The sequence below is a fragment of the Venustampulla echinocandica genome, assembly GCF_003357145.1.
Source record: "Venustampulla echinocandica strain BP 5553 chromosome Unknown scaffold_0, whole genome shotgun sequence".
NCBI lineage: Eukaryota > Fungi > Ascomycota > Leotiomycetes > Helotiales > Pleuroascaceae > Venustampulla > Venustampulla echinocandica.
The window spans coordinates 7,922,717-7,938,732 of record NW_022474205.1 but is presented as its reverse complement, the minus strand read 5'-3'; the positions used below and the strand labels follow the sequence as shown (position 1 = coordinate 7,938,732).

The 16,016-nt window shown below is 50.5% G+C and overlaps 6 protein-coding genes across 6 annotated transcripts; 3 read left to right on the top strand and 3 right to left on the bottom strand.

Moving 5' to 3' along the window:
- Positions 1 to 268: 268 nt before the first annotated feature.
- On the top strand, positions 269 to 1,384 carry BP5553_02511 (Uncharacterized protein; the record flags this gene model as incomplete). The annotated part of the gene is made up of 1 exon (XM_032011134.1): positions 269 to 1,384. One exon carries the CDS (start codon positions 269 to 271, stop codon positions 1,382 to 1,384), a length of 1,116 nt encoding a protein of 371 aa, XP_031875188.1.
- A 668-nt stretch (positions 1,385 to 2,052) lies between these two features.
- BP5553_02510 (uncharacterized protein) lies at positions 2,053 to 3,419 on the bottom strand (the record flags this gene model as incomplete). The annotated part of the gene is made up of 2 exons (XM_032011133.1): positions 2,053 to 3,217; positions 3,274 to 3,419. 2 exons carry the CDS (start codon positions 3,417 to 3,419, stop codon positions 2,053 to 2,055), a joined length of 1,311 nt encoding a protein of 436 aa, XP_031875187.1.
- A 2,407-nt stretch (positions 3,420 to 5,826) lies between these two features.
- Positions 5,827 to 6,797, top strand: BP5553_02509 (Peptidyl-prolyl cis-trans isomerase; the record flags this gene model as incomplete). The annotated part of the gene is made up of 5 exons (XM_032011132.1): positions 5,827 to 5,864; positions 5,940 to 5,965; positions 6,118 to 6,263; positions 6,350 to 6,487; positions 6,597 to 6,797. 5 exons carry the CDS (start codon positions 5,827 to 5,829, stop codon positions 6,795 to 6,797), a joined length of 549 nt encoding a protein of 182 aa, XP_031875186.1.
- Positions 6,798 to 8,255: 1,458 nt separating this feature from the next.
- BP5553_02508 (Uncharacterized protein) lies at positions 8,256 to 9,290 on the bottom strand (the record flags this gene model as incomplete). The annotated part of the gene is made up of 1 exon (XM_032011131.1): positions 8,256 to 9,290. One exon carries the CDS (start codon positions 9,288 to 9,290, stop codon positions 8,256 to 8,258), a length of 1,035 nt encoding a protein of 344 aa, XP_031875185.1.
- A 2,546-nt stretch (positions 9,291 to 11,836) lies between these two features.
- Positions 11,837 to 13,093, top strand: BP5553_02507 (uncharacterized protein; the record flags this gene model as incomplete). Its single annotated transcript, XM_032011130.1, has 1 exon — positions 11,837 to 13,093. One exon carries the CDS (start codon positions 11,837 to 11,839, stop codon positions 13,091 to 13,093), a length of 1,257 nt encoding a protein of 418 aa, XP_031875184.1.
- A 476-nt stretch (positions 13,094 to 13,569) lies between these two features.
- On the bottom strand, positions 13,570 to 15,335 carry BP5553_02506 (Uncharacterized protein; the record flags this gene model as incomplete). The annotated part of the gene is made up of 4 exons (XM_032011129.1): positions 13,570 to 13,704; positions 13,792 to 14,759; positions 14,810 to 15,026; positions 15,081 to 15,335. The coding sequence occupies 4 exons, from the start codon at positions 15,333 to 15,335 to the stop codon at positions 13,570 to 13,572; spliced, it is 1,575 nt and encodes a 524-aa protein (XP_031875183.1).
- Between the last annotated feature and the right edge of the window lie 681 nt (positions 15,336 to 16,016).

The window sequence follows — 16,016 nt, the reverse complement described above, 5'->3', positions numbered from 1 at the left end:
GCAAGCTTTCAGATCCCACTTTTGGAAATCCCCAGGCCTAATAATGAATGTGTAACTGGCAGTATAGTGGTTTTGTAAGTGACGAAGGCAGACTCGGCTGGTGTTACAGGAAACGGCACAGGCAAGCACAGCCGGATCCAACAGCTTGACGCGAATCCTGGATGCAGCACGAACGTAACTTGCAGGGAGCTCCAATCTATTTCTATTTTGGTTTAAACCTCCAACCCACCCAACACTACTCTCATAAACAAGCACAACACCATCCATCATGTCTTCCGTAGGACCCCAATTGCCCGCGCACCTCGCAAAACGTAAACGCTCTATCGACGACAATGCTGAAGATTCAAGTTCTCCACCGCACAAGATCCAAGCCGCCTCCGCGCATCAGGAGAAAGAGAAACGAATCCTAGGCCCTGCCCCTCCACCAACGACCTCAAACCCCGACGCTTTGGATATAGACAGTGACCCAGAAGAAGATTACGGCCCGTCTGTACCATCCAAACCCTCTGCTACAAGCCCTCCCAAAAGAGTAGTAGGGCCATCATTACCACCAACGAAGAATCCAGACGAGTTAGACGTAGATGGCGACTCCTCAGACGATGGCTATGGCCCAGCCTTATCGAATCCAAAACCAACAACATCCAAATCTTCCAGCACACCTCCCAAAAGAAGAGTCCTAGGCCCAGCACCACCCCCAGCGCCCCTCTCCGAAATGCCCTCTCACTCCGCAAATGCAGACGAATCCTCAGACTCAGACTCGGAAGACGACTACGGGCCTTCCCTCCCACCAGCACCAGGCTCCGCCGCCGCAGCAAAACTGCAATACGAGCAAGAGCAAGAGCAGCAGCAAGAACGCCTCCAAGCCTCCCAGCCAACCAAGCCGCAACGCGACGAATGGATGATTCTCCCGCCCACGGACTCAGACCGGTCCTCGCGAGTCGACCCCACGAACCTCAAAAACCGTAAATTCGCGTCAGGGAAGAGCGCCAAAAGCGCCGCCGCAGCAGCCGGGGGGATCAGCTCCATGTGGACGGAGACGCCTGAGGAGAAGCGGAAGCGGTTAGAGGATGAGGTTCTGGGACGTGTGGAGCCATCGTTGAATTCCACGGGCGGGGCGAAGACGGGCAGGATGGAGAGTAAGGAGGATGAGGAGACGGCGAGGAGGATTAGGGAGTACAATGAGAGGAATCGGGGGAAGAGTTTGGCGGACCAGAGGCAGAAGGATGGTGGGCAGAAGGAGGAGGAGGATGATCCGAGTAAGAGGGGGTTTGATAGGGAGAAGGATATGGCGCTTGGGGGCAGGGTGGGGCATGTTCAAAAGAGGGAGATGTTGGCGAAGGCGTCGGATTTTGGGAGTAGGTTTCAGAAGGGACGGTACTTGTAGTTATGGGAGGTGGGTTAAGGCTTGAACGTGCTTGCCAGTTGCATATATGTCGTAGATGGGCCTTTTAACGGCGGTAGAAGTCAAGAAGAACATAACATCAGACATGTTTACAAATCTCGAATAGGTTCTTTATAGAATAGTAGCAGCATAAGCTACTGAATCTCTATTTCATAACCTTCAGCATATCCGCTAGATCCCGGTGGTCCTAATCCGGCGGTCCACATACACATCACCGGTATGTGCTTCTCTTTGGCGTCCATGCTCGCACATCCAGTTTTTCCTTCCATTCCATGTCCATGTCCATGTCCTTGACTACTCTCTTTCCTGGAAACGCAGAGTAATCATTTCCCCCAGAGGCACCTCCGCAACTAGTTGCGGGTTATGTCGATATCATCTAACCGACAAACGCAAATAAAAAAACCCCAGGCAATCGCTAAAACGCCAAATAAACTAACAAGAACAATGCATGGTGAGTTGGAAAATCGTAAGCTGCAGGTCAACTGGTCGTGTACGTATATGACGAGGGTTTGTACAGGGTGTGGGTGTAGGTTGGCGAGGATATTGGAGCGGGGAGTAATTTAGGGGTATCTCAAATGGTGGTTGTGATATAGCGGTGTCTCATTAACACCGCAAACAGAAGAGCATCAGATTGAAAGATAATTCCCTGTTCATCGAACAATACCAGCTTCAAGCTGCGACGGCGATGGCTCTGCCGTAGGATTCTGCTCCGCTTGACCAGCCTGTTGCCGATTTCGACCCGGCACACGGAGGGCAGCAGGCATTCTCATTCCGCCAAATGGATTGGTGAATCTAGGTCTCCAGGGTCCCGAGGAGGTGGTATCAACATTCTCGGCCGCTGTGTTTTCAGGGGCTGCAGTACCGGATTGGCCCTGTGCTGCAGCATGTCTGCGAGATCGTCGTCCTCGACGGCTCTGGCTCTCATCATAGCCAGGTTGGTCCGGATATACTTGAGATCCGAAGCGAGATGGGAATATCAGACGAGGGTTGCCTCGAATTCCGATCCAAGAAGTAGTTGGCTGTTGGGGCATGTTCATTCTTTGATCTCTTCTCCTTTGCGCACGCGTTGTTTCGGCCGTCTCGCCCTCGGGGCGGGGCTTTGGCGTGAAGTAGTCGGCCTTGCAAAGGGGACAGCATGCACGGCGGCTTGTCAACCATGGATCCAAGCAACCAGCGTGGAAAGCATGGCCACACGTCAAGCCTCGGATATCGTCATCGTTTTCTAACGTGTCAATGCAAATGGCACACGAATCTCCGGGGTTGGTTAGGAGTTCTGGGGGTACGGCGGTATGGATGTGATCGTCTTCGTCGTCATCGTCCATCTCGCTCGCAACTATCGGGTGCTTGTCAACCGTGCTGGTAGTCGTGCGCACCTCTTCTAGGTTGTGAACTTCTTCCACCGGTTCTGGTTTTGGCTCCACGGGCTTCTCTTCGGTGGTAGCGGTCGTGACTCCAGCGGCTTTGATCTCGGAATTGGCCGTCGCCGGTCTCGTATTGATCGAGTGTTTGGTGTCCACCGGCGACGAGGGAACAACCCCATCCGCATCTCGTAAACTCCCCGCCCGACTCGACCGTGCCGTTACGCCGCCCGTTGCTGGCAGGCCTTCGCTGACACGGGACGCCACCCAATTCTTGTACTTGGTCAGCGGGAATCGGTCGTTGACCTCGTCCATCGTCATCAGCTTCTTTTCCCGCCGACGGCGATGCGGCCTTGGAGGCATGTTCTCCAGATTGATGGGGTCGACGTCTTCGCCGTTGCGGATCGCGCGGTTCCGGGCATTGTAGCGAAAGCAGTACTTGACGCCGACGATAATCCTTCACACCATGTTAGCTCAGGCACTGGGCAGCGATCCAACGGCCTCAATCCTCACCATAGATTCGTAAAAACGACGCCGAAGCCCAATGCGACGAAGAACAGCAAGGGTGAATTGGTTGGCCCGCCGCCGCCGCCGGTCGAGGCTGGTGATGGGGTCGGCGAGAGGGACGGCGATGGCGCCGACGACACCGTGGAAGACATTGGGAGTAGCTATAGGGTCGCCTCAGCGACAATGGGGGGATTGCAGGTAATTAGTTTCGATCCCGAAAAGTCGTTCCACGATGTGAAAGACGAACGATGCCGGGCTACTTGACAGCGGCAACCATGTCAGGATTGGAGGCGGTGGTGTTTTGCACGACGATCTGGATTGGGAGCGGGATGGCGGGTGTCGTGAACAACGGGAGGAATGAAACGGGAATGGGGAATGGATGGTTGCGGGGGGACGAGACTGGGCGAGAGGGCTGCGTTGACAGTTGGACGGTTAATAGACGGTTGGGGGGGTGCCGTTAGCTGCTGGGTGTCAGAGCTGGCGCTGGCGCTGGCACGACCACGGCTACCTTCAAGGCCGCTGGGAGAATCGGGCGAGGAGAGGCGCGGACGACATCCGGGTGCGGTTCGAGGGAGGAGCGGAAGAATGCGACAGGTTTCTTGTACTGTAGTATGTATAGAGACCGTGTAGTGTTTCGTGTTCCGTGTTTAAAAGAAGAGGAGGAGGAGTGGCGGAGGAATAGATGGTGGTGGTGGTGGTGGTGGTGGTGGTTTTGGTTGTGGAGGTTGGCGGTTGGCGGTTGGAGGTTGGAGGTTGGAGGTTGCAGGCGGAGGTTGGGTCGGGGTTGGGGTTGGGGGTGGATGTATTGTTATTATATGCACAGTATATTCCGCCGAGTGCTATGATACTGCGAGCGGTCGAACCGGATCAAGAGGTTCCAGAACAATAACAGCTTACTAGAAACGCCGAGAGAGGGAAGGTTCCTATATATTGCAGACGCAGAAGATGGTTCCAAAGACGCTCACGGACTCGGCCTCGGGGGGGGGCCAGTGCGTATATACCTTGGTAGATGCGAAGACTTCGTAGCTGGTTTGATACCTTACGGAGTAGATGGATAGTGCAAGTGATAGTGCTGCTGCTAGTGCAAGGTGCTCTTGGACACCACGATGTCCGCCACACGCAATGTGTGCACCAGTACCAGCAGGAGGATATGGGATATTGCCCTCGTCCTACGTAATGATCTCGCTCTAGAAGCCTATAAGTTCGCCCATCTCACCCATCTCACCCCCTCGGAACCCGGCCCCCGGCTTCGCCGAGCCCTTGACACTTGGGATCCGGATGCTGATAACCTTTTGTCGATGCGAATTATTCGATTATCAATTCAAGTCCAAGCCTCACCAAGAGCCCCAGGTCCCTTTGAGCCACGCACGATTACGCATTCACTCACCCTCTCCCACACATATCCGTCCCCGCTCCTCCACTCAGAGTCTCCTACAAACAGGGAGAACAGCACTCACTACTCGCACTAGCTGGTAACCCGCTGATCTCCCCATGCAGCGGTTCCTTTGTTCCCCCCGACCACGACTGACCTGATCCTCCCACAGAGTTGCAGACCAAAGCAGAGCCTGGTCCCAGCAAGGCCTTCCGTTGGTTTGCAAGCTGCAACAGCCGAAGCGCTATGAGCGAATGCCGAGCCGGTTGGCGGGCGCTGGACTCGTAGCGCTCGACGAAGTGCTGCAGTGGCACGAAGTATATGCAGTACTACCTCCTACACTGCTGCACTGCTGCAAAGCCATGACAGTGCAAATAGAGCAAGATCATAGCTGGATATTTTGTATTTTGTATTTTTAAAATGACACTCATAGTACGAGTAATAACGAAAGCGCCTATAGCCACGGCCACTACGTAAATACAGTTTCCTCGACTTGGTACTGAATCCTCCCGCAAATTAACCACTACATCATCCTCCCGATATACGACGGGCAAGCAATCAAGCTTTCTCTCCAGCCCACTCCCTCTGTACAGTAATAATTAATTGCCCTCGGGGCCAGAGCTGCGTCGTCTCTGCACTCTGCACAGTAATACAACTTCAAGCGTCCCCCATCCGACCTTAGCGGTCGATCGTCCACCGCTTGTCTCCAAACGAGGGCCGTTACTGTGCTATCTCCAATCTGCCGCCACACCTGCAGAGCCCATCACATCCCTCACCACACATCACAAGCACCACAGAGCCGTGATACCGTGATACCGTGACACGCAACGCCACGCCTTCCCTGAGCGACGTAATCGAACCCCTGGTCCCCTTTTTTATTTGACGACCTCTGCTAATGCCAAATCCCAATGTAGTCAAACCTCGTCGGCGTCATACCCCGTCCTTGTGCAACCTCGCTGAGCCTCTCTCTCTCTCTGCTCTCATAGCAAGACGCGGCTTTTGCCGATCACGCTCCTCCGTGGCTTCAGTTCCTGAAGAGTGCTGCTGATCATCCCACATCTGCGCCCATCGGCCAGAGAGCAGCCGAGGTCACCGAGACATAGAACAGACTTGGGAAATAGGGGGAGCAAACCAAAACAAAACACCAAACCGGGTCATACCAAGGGGCCGAATAGATACACACAATAATGGCGCCCACCCAACTCCCTGCATCGGGAAATCCCCTGTATGCCCCCCCTTTGGATACACCTTGTTCCAGATAGCAAGATCAAGATCGCCCTTTGCTAATCATTCACTACAGTGTCTTCTTCGATGTTACTCTCGGCGGTTAGTACAATGCTAGATTGTGGCCGTCAACATCCCTTTTCCTGCCCGTTCTGGCAATTTTCTCCAAATCACGTGATGCAAATCCACATCACTCACCCAAACCGTCGAACCCAACCCACTTCAGTATCGAAAGGCTAATAGTACCTATCCAGGAGAGCCACTTGGAAGGGTGAAATTCGAGCTTTTCGCGGATGTGGTTCCCAAAACCGCCGAGAACTTCCGCCAATTCTGCACGGGCGAGACGAAGAACCATCTCGGCCGGCCACAGGGATATAAAGGGAGCAAGTTTCACCGAGTTGTACGGAACGCCTCCTCGTCCCCCATCTATCGATATGATTGTTTACCCGCTCGAGATGTGCTAACCAACTGGTGTTTGTTTTGCAGATCAAGGATTTCATGTGTCAAGGCGGGGATTTCATCAACGGAGATGGCACGGGCTCGACGTGTATCTACGGAACGAAAACATTCCCAGATGAGAACTTCAACATCAAACACACGGAACCGGGTCTCCTCTCCATGGCTGTATGTTTATTTTTACTTTTCTCAATCGCCCCCCCCCCNCCCCCCCCACTCCCTCTATCAAAGGCTTCCCCCCTTTTCCCGCTACACACATCCTCACACAAAACAACAGAACGCAGGAGTCAACGGCAACGGCTCGCAATTCTTCATCACCACGGTCCCCACCCCTTTCCTCGACGGGAAACACGTCGTCTTCGGAAAAGTCGTCGACGGCATGGATGTCGTACGCAAGATGGAGAACACCAAGACGGGATATCGAGGGAAGGACGTGCCCAATCTAGACATGGTTATCAGCCAGTGCGGGGAGATGTAAATCCCCCACCACTGTACTGCCTCTCTCTATCAACTATTTCCTCCAAAAAAAAGCAAAAAACCCTAATCGGAGCCAAGCGCGTGATCATGAAAGATTAGGGAGAATGTCGCGAATCTCGAAACTGCCCCTCCGGCTGATCAAACGCCGGCCGGTTGTTAGCGAAACAGCGTCCACTAATACTTTCTAAAAATAAGGAAATTTCCTTAAACGGGTATTCCGGTGCGCAATTCCTATTATTGCTATGGTAAAGGTTTATTATCTATTTTCGCATGTTTCCATATAGAGTGAACGAGTGGGTTTTGGCTAACTCCTAATGCTGGAATGAGCCCGTGTTATCTGCAAACCCCTACTTTCTCCACAATCCCACATACTTTCAAACCAGTCATATGATTTTGTTTCCCTTGTAGAAGACACATGTGTAACATGCAGCTCTTGTATTACTATTTTTATTCTTCCAATACACAAATCTCCATCGCTCCACAATCACGAAGTACCCCTTGCTCAACCTTCTAAATCCACCCCCTTTCATCAGACCTACAACACAACTCTACAAGTATCTCTAGAAGTGCAAAATCCACCTACCTGCTCCAATCACCATATTTCAATCCCATCACTACTCCCTATCTATTCCCCTACAACTTGCGTTTTTACCGGAATATTTCCTTTACTAATTTCATATTTTTCCGCCCTGTCAAAATAGATTAAGGATAGCCAAAGTACTTTGTATTTGGTTGTTTTTTTCATTCAAGGGGCTGTTTACATACCGAGGAAGAGACCAGATAGGATTTATGGGGATGCTAAAAGTAAATGTGTCATTTAAGGGGATATATATACCAGGAGCAAGCAAGCAACTGTCTTTGAAAACTTGCCGCTTTTCATCATTCAATTTTTCTTTTTACGGGGTTACTGTGGAAAGCAGTCTGCTTGCTCCATACATTCCCCAAGGCCTTCTATGCTCTAGTTCAATATTTCCCCCAAACCGTGCCTTGATTTTCATTACATTGAACAATATCCTATCCCAAGAAAACGTAAGGCTTTTGCTCACGCCATAGTATTGAGGTGTTGCTGTTTTCAACCAACTTGATTGTTAGGTAAGATGGGGTATAGGGTTGGTCTATATTGTTTTTGAACTACCTACTTATGCATCGAAACTTGAATTTACACACGACAGGAGCACCTACAGCTTCCGTCCCTAGAATACATCATCTGAAAGGAATAAGGGATTCCATTCTATGGCTTCTATGGAAGTGCGTTATAGTTTCTAGTTCCTCAGTATGTGTGTTTCCGTAGGCTGGTTATTCAGGTCCTTTCAGAGAGGAAATACATCATTCCTTACTCCGTATAACAAGAGATACTAGTAGCTAAGTTTACTTGGAAAGAAAGATTCAAGATAGGTTGCAGTGTTACCTGCTATCCGTGACCAATTCATTCTTCGAACTAAGGTCAGGGCAAAGCAACCTAATCCTTCTCACCTTTGACATGGAAATGCTCCCGAGCTTCCTCAACAAGCCTTCTCGGAGCCCTAACACTAAACCTCGCCTCCTCGTTCTCCAACCAATAGTCATGTACCACACCTCTCACCTCCCCACTTCCAGTAACAGAAACCGTGCCCGCAATAATTCTTTCGAACAGCGTCCTTACTTCAAGAATCATATGCTCTGCATCTGCATCATACGTCAGGTGTCCGCACCCAGCTTTAACTCTCGGTATCGGGGTATGGGCAAACCCAGCCCCTCGCCGCAATTGCGCGTTCTGGTGTAGGACGAAGGAGAGGAGGAGATCTAGCGAGGACATGTATTGGATCCAATCCCCCCCTTCCTCGGGGAAGATGATGGCTCCTGGCGCGGCTAGAAACCCGGGGTCCTGGTTTTCATCATCTGGGAGTTCTGGGATTGGCGTGAGTCGCTTCCGCTCGTAGAAGGTATCGCCGACGTAGAGATGGTTTTCGTCGATATCATACCAGGCTAGTGAGTCGGGGGTGTGGCCTGGGATGTGGAGGAATTGGATACGAAAGGAGAAACCTGGGAGCGTGAAATACTCCATATGCTTTGCCCAGTGGGATATGGTGTATTCAGGGGTGGGGATGTTATTGTATTTGCACAGAGAGTTTCTTGGTAGGTCGTCTAGTATGAATGACTTGTCGAACTCGGAGGCGATGATAATTGGTTCTGTAGGTAAGAATTGGGAAATTCCGAGGATGTGGTCGTAATGGCAGTGAGAACAGATTATGATGTACTTCTTTTCTCCTTTTGGATTTAGAATGCTGTTTCCTTCGTTGGAGAGAGGGAAGGTCTCTATGTACTGTTGGAGTGAGATGATAGATCGTTTTGGAGATCGAGCGCAGTTGCAGCCCGTGTCCGTGATGACGAGGTGTTTGGGATAGCATTTCACGTATATGTACGGTTGCTCGCCATACTCGTCATCTTCAATGATGACGAAGGTCGAGCTGTTGATGCGCCTGCTAATGAAGCTTGTACTAGGGGAGGCATCCATGTTGTAGAATAATTATCCGCTCAAAATGAAGAGTTGGAATTCGGGCCTAACCTTGGATATCCATCAGCAAAGGTTCTTTTCGAGGCATTGAGTCCAAATTAAAGAACGTCGAATATTGAGAGACTGTGACATCAACTTTGACTGATAAGGAACAGAAGGATTTCCCCAGGGGAGGCAACCCTGAGATTAGCTCTAAGCTTATCTAGCATATTGCTGATGGCTATTCGGCTTTTGCTTGTAGCGTGACTCTGTAAGTGGAAGTGTACACGACCAAGAACCAAGACTTGGAAACCGAGTCCGATCTACGGCAGCTCTAAGCTTATCGCCATACGCTTAACTGCTGGCTGCAACATCAAGGATACATACGTGCCTCTTTTCTCTCTTGGAATCCGGGGTAAGTCGTCGCGATCAAGAACCCTGGGCTTTTGCACGGACTGCGGGGACCTAGGGAGCTTCAGGTTGATATACGAGCGGGGGATTTGCACAACTTCAAACGATCTGTGTAACGTCAAGGGTTATGGACGGCATAAAGCCAGTTCTTCGCAATGAGATGAAATATGATGTTCGTCCGTAGGTTGCTGACAGATGTGGTTTGCCGAGATCTATGATTCCAAAGAATGTAGTAAAAGTCACATGCTGGTGTGAGAGTGAAGATCCCTACGGACCCTACCCTCAATGATGGTTTGGACAAACACATTAAGGCGTTGCTATACCTTATTAAAATAGTTTGATTATCTTTGATTGTTTAGAGTTATTTCTATCATTTACCTCTAAGCAGACGAGATCCGAAACTGATCGACTTCTTATTGCGGGAAACATTATTTCCTGACTTAACCCCCGAAGGTCATCCTATTTAGGTTCACGATCTCAATATGCAATGATTTGAGTTTCCTGTGCCGTGCCAATTCGGAATCTGGCATTCCCGTGTCTTCTACCCATAAACCCATAAAGCTGTGTGGTACCTAATCAAGCTTGATGCTCTAGTTTGCCAGAGGTACCTATAGCGGCCAAAAGCCTCACCAGTCCCGACAAAGTGTGCCACCATTTATCTATTCAGCCTCTATTTCCAGACTTCTGGGTAGTAGGGGCATTGAGTGTTGTATTCAAAAGTGGGAGGAGGCTACACACGCTCGAACCCATTAATGGAGAGCGTTTATACCGTGGTGTACCCACGACGATCTGAAACAAGAAACATGCCGATGTTGCTTCTGCACAGAATCAAACTCCCTGTCGATTGTCTCGCATTGCGATAGCTCATGTGTTGGAAGCAGGGCACGGCCGAACGTTAATATCGCATGAACACCCGCGAATTTTCAAGTTCGGATGAATCATCATGAGATCTCTCTCAGAGCCTCTCTGGAGTCTATCTCTCCCGTGTCCACGAGGCCTGAGACAACTATCGCACACCCTTCGCCCACATAGGTACAGCGGCCTTGAGCCGTCCCAATTATCCAGAGTCGAGGCGGCGGGACAAGGTCCTTTCAACTCGGTCTGCTTGTCCATCACGCGTTGGTGGTCGCGGGCCTTGAGCTCTGTGTTTTCGGTGAAGGGCGGACAGTCGAGGAAATATATTCCTCGAAATTGGGTTGGTTCCCAGCACACTGGTCAGTCGCCGGTGACACGATTCAGAGTATTCTTCATACACGCGCTTGAACGGTACTCGTACGCGGCGAAAGGTATTCCTGGGCGTGGCTGTCGCGGATGTCGTTGAGACGCGCCACGCTCCGGCAGCGTCGTCCAATGGATGGCAGAGAGATGCCGTGCCTGGAACTCTGGATCGCGAGTACCGCAGTATCCCATCTCATCTTGGTAGATTGGACGGCTTTGACTCGTTGACGTTTGAAGTTGAGCGGCGGCTGCAGTTGCTGTTGCATGGTTGTGGCCCCGGGACGACGAGGTGGCTAAACCCCCAGCAAGGCGATCCGAAACCTGGAAATGCTCGCTAAGACCCCACGATAGGATGTCGATTGCCTACTCACTCGTCCTCATCTTCAAGTACAAAGACCCCGATGAGTCGACAACAGCATTCCAAGACAGAAGTTCTGTCTGTTGCACTGTTTGAGTCTGGCCATTTTTGTTTCAATGGCGGCCGGTGTGGTCTGTCTGCTTTTGTGCGATGTTTCTTGTTTTAATCAAAACTGTGGTGTATATCCTTTGAATTGATTGAGTCTTTGTTCCTTATTCACCCGCGTTGATTGCTTGCTATTGTCCGCCATCCTTCTACCTATTCAATCATGGAACAAGGCAATCACCGCCCTTAACAATACCATTGTTCTCAATAACATACATTCTATTCTCCAGCTGCGCTGGCTGGCTATTTCTATTGTTCACGCTGGACGTCTACTCTATTTAATAACTTTTGCTTATTTCCATCCTCTCCTTCCTCTCGACGACAAATACATATCCCCCAACTTCTACACTCGATAACATCACATTCACGCTATTCGAGAACACCCAAAAAGCACTCCACGATCGATACCTCTCTAGAGCACTTGCATATACTTGCAGGCGCGTCAGCAAAACCTACACCTGGAAAACGGAACATCATGAAGTTCCAACTCAACCCCAAGGCAGGCCTCGCAGCACTCGTGCTGCTGGCTTGCGCATCAATCACCGAAGCCCATACGTGGACAGAGCAGCTTCGCCTCATCGCATCGAACGGTACCTTCGTCGGCGCACCGGGCTACCAACGGGGCTATTCCCCAAGAAAGGCCGGCGTTGATACAAATAAAGATATGGTCTACGAACTCAACGGCCAAAATATCCCCAAGACATCTCCGATGTGCAAGGCCAGTCAAAAGATCGGAAATCAGACACCAGGATTCGACATGCTCAAGGCAGCACCCCAAGACTTCATCGCCATACAGTACGAAGAGAATGGGCACGTTACCTTGACCAATGATGGCCTTCCAAAGGGCACACAACCACAACCAACAAGACCCGCAGGAAATGGAACCGTATTTGTGTACGGTACAAAGCAACCATCGAATGACGATACTTACTTCGGCATCCACAGAGTCTGGAACGCAGACGGAACCGGAGGTGACAAGCGTGGCAAGCTCCTCGCAACTCGCTATTTCGATGACGGCCAGTGCTACCAAAGCAACAACGATGCTTACTCCGCTTTCCGAAAATCAAAGAGCCCCGAAGATGGCGAGGTACTCTGCCAAACCGATGTTCAGCTTCCCGCCGACGCCGGAACCACTGGCACGTACACTCTCTACTGGGTCTGGGAATTCCCAAGTCTGGATCCAAAGACCGGCTCCATCATCACTCCCGAGGATTACACGGCTTGCATTGACATCAGCATGACCTCCAATCCCGTCCCAGCAGCCGGTGCCTTCGTCGCCAAGCAAGACATCAAGTCCAAGGCCATCGAAGCCCAACTCAAAACTTCCTTCTTGGTAGATCCATCAGCCGTTCCCGTTCTCCAAGCTGCCGCCAAACCTTTCTCAGGCGAAGCACCTTCATCTGGACCAAACGGAAGCGCCGCTTCAACACCTACTGTGACCGGAACTGCCAAACCTAAGCAATCCTCCGGCGGTCAAAAGCCCAACGGGGCCGCTCCAAGCGCCGCCGGCGCTGACAACATCGTCACAGTCACAGTCACCAAGACCGTTGACCGCTCTACCGCCCCAACCAGCGCCCCCCAAACGCAACAGCCAAAACTAAGCATAAACGAAAGCGCAGCTACATCATCTAAGGCCACTGGCACCAACCAAGCCAAGCCAGGCATCACCGGCGTGCCAGTCGTCCAACCCTTCCTGCCAGGACGCAGACAAGCTCGAGCATTTTCCGCATGATTTGATACCTGGAAAACAACATGGTTGGCGTTAAGGAATAGGATGGCGTTAGGAATTAGGATGGTGGGGCATACGGGCATAAGGGGAAATTAGATTGATACCAGGCAACATAAGAGGCGTTCCAATTTGATTTATGCTTGCTGGCTGTCCTTGCTTATAACACAATATAGCGCGTGGTTTATGCTGCTAAATAAAATGAAAATAAAAACACTGAAGTTTCTCTTGCAAATGGTGAATAAATGAAAAATAATAGCTTAGTAACAAAGCATGCTACCGGGGCAGTTCTCTAGATATAAATAGTAACTCGAAGTCCCTAGGAGAACCGAGTAATATAAAAAATAAGGGTCGCGTACGACGTTCTGGTAAGCATATGCACATAAACGGCGGGTATATGACCCAGCATCTTCCAAAAGCAATTCATAATTTCATATTTAACCTATATAACCCACAAATCAAGACAGCAGGGTATTTAAATTTCACCGACCAAAGTATCTCTTTTCAAAAGGCCGAAGTATACAGTATGAGACCGCAGCGAAGGAGAAACCAAGTTCGAAACCTACATCACCTCCGAAGTCGCCTCCACAGAGCTTGCCGATGGGGCCGGTGAACCACTAAAGATTTCAGAATTAGCACGTCAGATTCGGAAAAGCCCAAAGATGGGTGGGGAAGGGGGGCTGAGAGGGTGGGGCAAAGCATACCACTTGAGCCATCCCGAGTACGGCACCCATCGCGCCAATACAGAAAGCAAGGATAGCAGCGAACCCAGGAGGGAGTTTGCTCGCATCCTCATAATCCTGAGGCCTATAACCACTGAATCCGCGCTTGAAGAAGATATGCTCGGAGAGAGAAATCCCTTCATAAATGGATAGCCAGTACCCGATGACCAACATGAAATTCTCAAGCACGGATTCGAAATGGCCATAACCTGGGATTGCAATTGCTACGTATACGACTGTGCCAATAAGTGTCCAGAGGAACCGAGGGATGTGCTGGGTCGATTGAGCAAACATTTGAACCGTGAGCGATACGGAGTAGATGTTGGGGCAGTTGTTGGCGATGATGGAGAGTGCTAGGATGACTAGACAGAATTCGCCGAATCGACCAAGGGGAGGGATAATAACAGCGCCGAGAAGACCGCCTATTCCTGACGAATCATAGCCATCCTTGTATGCATTACTTCCATCGTCAATTGACATGGCTGTGGCAACTGCGGCGCCAAGCATTTGGGTGAAAACAAGGGGTATTGAGAGTCCTGCGAATGTCCAAAGGAAGATGGATCTGCGGGAGCGACCAACAGGTTGATACACGGTGTAATCGGCAGCATAAGACGTCCATCCGGTGGCAAAGCCATATACAGATGCAGCGAACGAAAGAGCAGATCCAGCTTCAGACTTTCCCACCCCCATGGGAATATTCCGGAAGCTCCCAGAGTGTGCAAACTCCCCTAAGACTATCAGGAAGATGATGAAGCAAGGAATCCAAGAGTATCGCTCGTATGTGTGGACAATCTTATAACCGAAAAGAGTGATAACGAGTGTTGCAACAGCAATCACTAGGATACCAGCCCACCCAGGCATATCTTCGTTGACTGCATTGAAAAGCTGCGCGCCAACAATGACATTTACAGCAGACCAACCAACACAAGCTAGGATGTTGAACAGGGCAACTTCTCCAAGTCAGAGGTCGGTTTCCTTTCTGCATTCGGGGTTGACTCACTGAGCTTCACACCATGATATCCAAACCAGAAACGGCTCAACACCATCTGTCTTAATCCAAATCGAGGGCCAAAAGTTGAGAAGAAACAGATTGGAGTTATTCCTAAGAGGTTGACGAAGAAGATGACCAGTATCGTATCAATGAATCCAAGATTAAAGATCGGATATGCGAGCGCCCCGATGGCAAAAGACGAGACGACCATATTTGCGCTTAGCCACTATAAGATGCAATTAATCGGCATTGTTCTCATCTCAAGATCCAAGAGGCATACCAGCGTTCCAAACTGGGTCATGCTAGAATCTGTACGCTCATCACTGGGCACACGCTCAATACCCCGCTGCTCAACACCGAGTTTTCCTGCGAATCTTTGCGCCTTCGCGTACCAAGATTCTCCCACAACGAAGGCCTCTGCGTGGACAGCGCCGTCATCAGGGATATATTCGCCGCTGTCATTCTCGTATGTCGGCTTCTCGGATGGCAGCGCCTCGACGTCTTCGATTGCGTGGTTTTTTGAAAAAGGACCCATTTCGAGGATTTGGGAAGTCTTATTGTGGGGATATACTGCTTGGGACTTTCTCGAGTATTAGAGCAAAAGACTTCACGACACCATTGTGCTCTTTTCCAAAGGCAGCTGCTGAAGGTTGACTGTAGATGTCCGCCCTCATCAAGTCCAGAATCATGGGTGGACGACACCGAGGTATTATATTCACGATAGGCCTCAAGCGGCAAAAGAACAACAGGGATAATTGACAAGGAAGATTTATAGCAAAAGGAGGGGCGGCTTGCGACCGCAGCGGACTGCGGACGAAAACGGTTTGGCTGTGGATTCACCCGCAAGACCGTCGTTACCTAGTGGTCGGGTACATCGGGTTGAGATATCTGTTAGTGGATGATAAGTACCTGATAAGCACTGGCTGGTTGAACTTGGTCAGAAGAAGCTAGAAAAAGCGCAGAATTTCTCGGTCGCAAGATTGGAACACTGGAGCAGCACTTGCGCTCGCTACTCATGCGATAATGAAAGCGTTGTTGCCAAGACAAATCGGCCGTGTAATGAATGAGGTTTTTATATAATAATGAACAAGACTTCGTTAATGTAGCTGGTGTAGGAGGGAAATGTCCTTCCGTCTGCTCGCGGGGGTGGCGATATGCTTGAACCGGAGGCAGCTCTGTGGACGCCCCAAGGAGGGTAGCTCCTGAAACGCTCTAG